At 31.8% G+C, this 4,647-nt stretch overlaps 1 protein-coding gene across 1 annotated transcript; it reads left to right on the forward strand.

Moving 5' to 3' along the window:
• Positions 1 to 3,566: 3,566 nt before the first annotated feature.
• Positions 3,567 to 4,349, forward strand: LOC124420043. Its single transcript, XM_046951577.1, has one exon. The coding sequence runs from the start codon at positions 3,567 to 3,569 to the stop codon at positions 4,347 to 4,349; it is 783 nt and encodes a 260-aa protein (XP_046807533.1).
• The last annotated feature ends 298 nt before the right edge of the window (positions 4,350 to 4,647 follow it).

Raw genomic sequence — 4,647 nt, forward strand, 5'->3', positions numbered from 1 at the left:
TGAGTTATGCGGGTTTAACTGATTTTCGGGAGGGGACCTTGTATGGGAGCTATGACCAATTATGGACCGATCCAAAAAATCTTTCGTTGTAATATTTCTGTATATAAAAGCAATACTTGTACCAAATTCAAAGACCCATTCAAAAAAAATTTCCTTTGTATAAATTCTATTGTCATAAAATTTTAATTTCTAAAATTTTGTGAAGATGTCGACATTACGACGGAAGTTATTAACAAAAAACCAAATTTCCGGGAATTTGTTCTTTTGTATGGGAGGTATATGAAATTGTGGTCCGATTCTAGCGATTTTAAGCTCTTGTGTAGAAACGAATGTACGCCGATTTTTATGGAATTATCATGCATAGTTTTCGAGAAAATTACATCAGAATGTGTAAAAAATGCTTATTTTTTCGAGGTTGTTTCAAATTTTGATTCATAACTTTTCCCTATGTGAATTGATTTTCAATACCAAACAACTTAGGAAAACTAAGAACATTTTGGGTGAATTTGGTTAAATTCTATTGCTTCGTTTTAACGTGAGCGTGTTTTACACAGACAGACAGACGGACAGACGGACATAGCTAGATCGACTCAGAATTTGATAAGGACCCAGAATATTTATACTTTGTTGGGTCTTAGATGAATATTTCTTGGTGTTACACACGGAATGACAAAGTTATATATACCCTCTATCACCACTGATGGTGGTGGAGGGTATAAAAAAGTGAAGTGTTTAAACAAACAATAAATAAACAAACACAACACTAACCTACACAACATTTAAAACAACAAAACATCGTCCACGGATTCCAACATACTGGTCATCTTCCTCATTTTCATAGACACCAGATGCCTCGTCGTTGCCGCTGCATTATTTGTCGTGCTGAAAGAAACCAGGGGAGTAACTCGGAATCCGAACAAGAGGTAAATATTTTATTTAAAAAACCCACCCTTAAAAGTGAGACAATCGCGAGTGTTTTGTTTTTATTATAAAAATATATACACACACACGCACATACGATTTACTCTTTTTATCGTTGAGAGATAAATTAATACATATTTCACAATTTAGTCTTGTCGGTATTATTTTCTTTCGAACAATATTTTTTTATTTTATTAAAAATACACTAAAATATTCGCTGGTGTTAAATTTTTTAATTACAAAATTATTAACTTTTTATTTATTTACTTTTTCTTTCTTTTATTCTTTCATTTGTTGATCAATTTGTTAAGATCATATTTCAATTCCACGCGTTCCTATACCACTCACATTGAATTGTTTACATCAGCTGTAACAGTGTAGTGCGTTTACACTAGCATCGAAAAGTTAAATTTCATACAAATTGAAAATTTCAACTTGTTTGTTTGTTTGTTTACACTATCTTCGAAAATTTTTATTGAATATTATAATATTAATATTGATTAGTGTGTTCAAACAACTAGTTATTAATAAAAACAATATTTTGTGAAAGTTAACATAACTTAATAACGATTTTTCTTGGTAAAAGAAAATAAATTTATTATTTATTTTTACCAAAGGCTGAAAAAAGTACTACGGAAAATTAAATAAATTAATTTTAATTTGGAATAAAGTGATCGGTACAAAATTGCGAATAAAAGAATAATTCGAGAAGAAATTGTGTAACCGGCGAGAGATTTCATTTAAATTCGAAAATAAGTATTTTTTTATACAATTCTGAGATCCAAAGCAAGATTTTAAATTCTTTTTGGAAAATTTTGATTTGTCAATAAATTATTTTGATAATTTTTTATAGTTTTTCTGCTTTGAGGAATTAAATTAAATATTTATTTTTATAATGGTTGGTAAAAAACGCCAAGATTCACCTTCCAAATCGGAAGCTTTGACAAAAGCATTAGAAAAGAAAGCAAAGATTGTACAAAATATAGAGAGAATCCGTCAATCTATTAGGGAAAATACTATTTCTTTTAATCCTATTGAGCTAGAATGTAGATTGGACATATTGACAAGTTATATAGACCAAGCAATGAAGCTTCAGTCTGAGGTTGATAATTTAGATCCCAATAATGATGACAGAGCTGAGCTTGAGGATATTTGTGTGTCAACAAAATCATTGTTTTTAAGTATCTTGGCTAAAACTAAAAAATCGAGTGTGCCTGAAACATCGTTTAGTGTACAGTCACACCAGTCGAGATTACCAAATATGAAGCTCCCTAAATTCAGCGGAAAATATTCCGATTATAAAAACTTTATGAGCCTATTTGAGAACTTGGTCCACAATGATCCGATGTTGACAGACATAGAAAAATTTAACCATTTAATATCATGCTTGTCCGAAGAAGCTTTAGGAACAGTAAAAGCTTTTCAGATTTCTGAAGAAAATTATCCCAAAGCTTTAGCTAGTTTAAAGAAGGTTTACGACAATGAATGTTTGATATTTTTCGATAATATTCCTAAACTTTTTGATCTTCCAGAGATGACTAAACCTTCGGCTTCTGCTTTGCGAAGCATGATTGATACTGTTTCTGCAATTTATGATTCTCTTTTATCTATAGGAGATGATAAAAAGATTACAAATGCTATTTTAATCCATTTAGTGATGTCAAAAGTAGATCCAGTGACCAAATCTAAGTGGGAAGAACAGCTAGATTTCGAAAAGCTGCCACTATGGTCAGACTGTGAAGCCGCATATTGCTGCTGATGAATCTTCAAGTTCAAGGCCGAGGTTTAATAAGAACAAAACTGACAATTCTACAAAGAAAAATAATAAAACATCACTAAATTGTACGAAATCAAGACAATCTACTGACAAAAGCTTATTTTGCAAATCAAATCAGCATATAGTTGTTAATTACCCTTCATTTGCAGCTGAGCCTGTACTTCAAAGATTTGATTTTATAAAATCTGTGCCAGCTTGCATCAATTGTTTGAAAAAAGGTCATACAGTAGCTAGATGTTCAGCACCTAAGTGTAGAATTTGCAGTGGTTCACACAATGCACTGCTACACAGATACACAACATCTGATAATAGCAATGCGTCTAATAGCAACTTTGAACAGCAGTCAACTTCTAACGCGTCAGTAAATTACTCATCTTCTGATGATAGAATTATTCTAGCGACAGCTGTGGTAAAAGTTAGAAATAGTTCTGGCAATTTTATATTAGCCAGAGCTCTTTTAGATTCCGGTTCTCAACCAAACTTGATAACTGAGGAACTTGCACAGCTACTACGATTAAAAAGAGAAGTAGGTAGATTGAATTTGAATGGCATTTGCGAAACAAATTCATATTCAAAATCTTGTGTTAATTTAACTGTCACGTCGAGGGTTAACTCTACTCAATTTACTTCAAAGTTTTGAGTATTGAGTTCTATAACTAATTTACAGCCTGATCATTCAATTAGTACAACTAGCTTAGAAATTCCTAAAAATATAGAATTAGCTGATCCTTGCTTTCACAAACCCCAAAAGATTGACTTATTAATTGGCGCAGAGATATTCTTTGACTTAATTTGTGTCGGACAAATTTAATCTGGTCCTAGTCTTCCAATTTTACAGAAGACTTCTCTTGGTTGGATTGTTACTGGAATGTATAATCAATCAAAGGGATCTAACGCCAATAATAAAGTTTTTCATATAAATTCTTCTATTGAAAACGATAGCAATATAGATTCTATCGTTAAAAAATTCTGGGAATTAGAAGAAATTCCGAAAGAATCGACAAAAATATATTCTGAAGAGCAGCAGGAATGCGAGGAAATCTTTAGAAATTCAGTACGACGTTTATCGTCAGGACGATTTGAAGTCTTATTGCCTTTCAAATCTGATACAAAATTGCTAGGTTCATCTTTCGAAACCGCTAAAAGAAGATTTATTTCATTAGAACGAAAACTTTCTAAAAATAATGAAATCGAGCAAATGTATCATGATTTTATGAAAGAGTATTTCGACTTAGGTCATATGTCAATTGTAGACAAAATACCAGATTTTCCTTATTATTTCATTCCACATCAATGTGTATTGCGACCTCAGAGTAGTACTACTAAACTTCGAGTAGTTTTTGATGCTTCATGTCGAACTTCTACACATGTATCACATCTGTTAATGGTTGGTCCCACAGTGCAAGAAGAATTATATTCGACATTGATCCGTTTTCGTTTTCATAAATATGCGATCACTGCAGATATTGAAAAAATGTATCGTCAAGTTTTAGTTGGCGAAAACGATAAAAATTATCAATTGATCCTTTGGAGGCAGAATCCATCTGATAGTTTGAATGTGTTTCGCTTAAATACTGTGACTTATGGCACAGCATCTGCACCATTTTTAGCTATCAGATGTTTGATTCAATTAAGCGATTTATACAAATAGACTTTGCCTATTGGTTCAAAAGTAGTTCGCAGTGATCTATATGTTGATGATTTGTTAGCTGGAGCTGAAAGCTACCAAGACCTTAAAATAATTCAAAACCAGGTTACTGAAATTTCAAGTTCAGCTGGTTTTAAACTTACAAAATGGTTTTCAAATCATCCAAATTTTATTAGTTCTTTGGGGAATGATAAACTATTACACAGTGATTCCGATTTAGCTAAAGCTCTAGGCATACTCTGGGTTCCGAAGAATGATTCTTTTAAGTTTCATTTGGAAGACAATTTTCATGATTTAAAAG

This window comes from Lucilia cuprina, chromosome 5 (assembly GCF_022045245.1).
Source record: "Lucilia cuprina isolate Lc7/37 chromosome 5, ASM2204524v1, whole genome shotgun sequence".
Taxonomy (NCBI): Eukaryota; Metazoa; Arthropoda; class Insecta; order Diptera; family Calliphoridae; genus Lucilia; species Lucilia cuprina.

What these genes read in the sequence shown, in the direction of transcription:
- LOC124420043 (XM_046951577.1), top strand. Translation starts at nt 3,567, where the DNA reads ATGTATAATCAATCAAAGGGATCTAACGCCAATAATAAAGTTTTTCAT.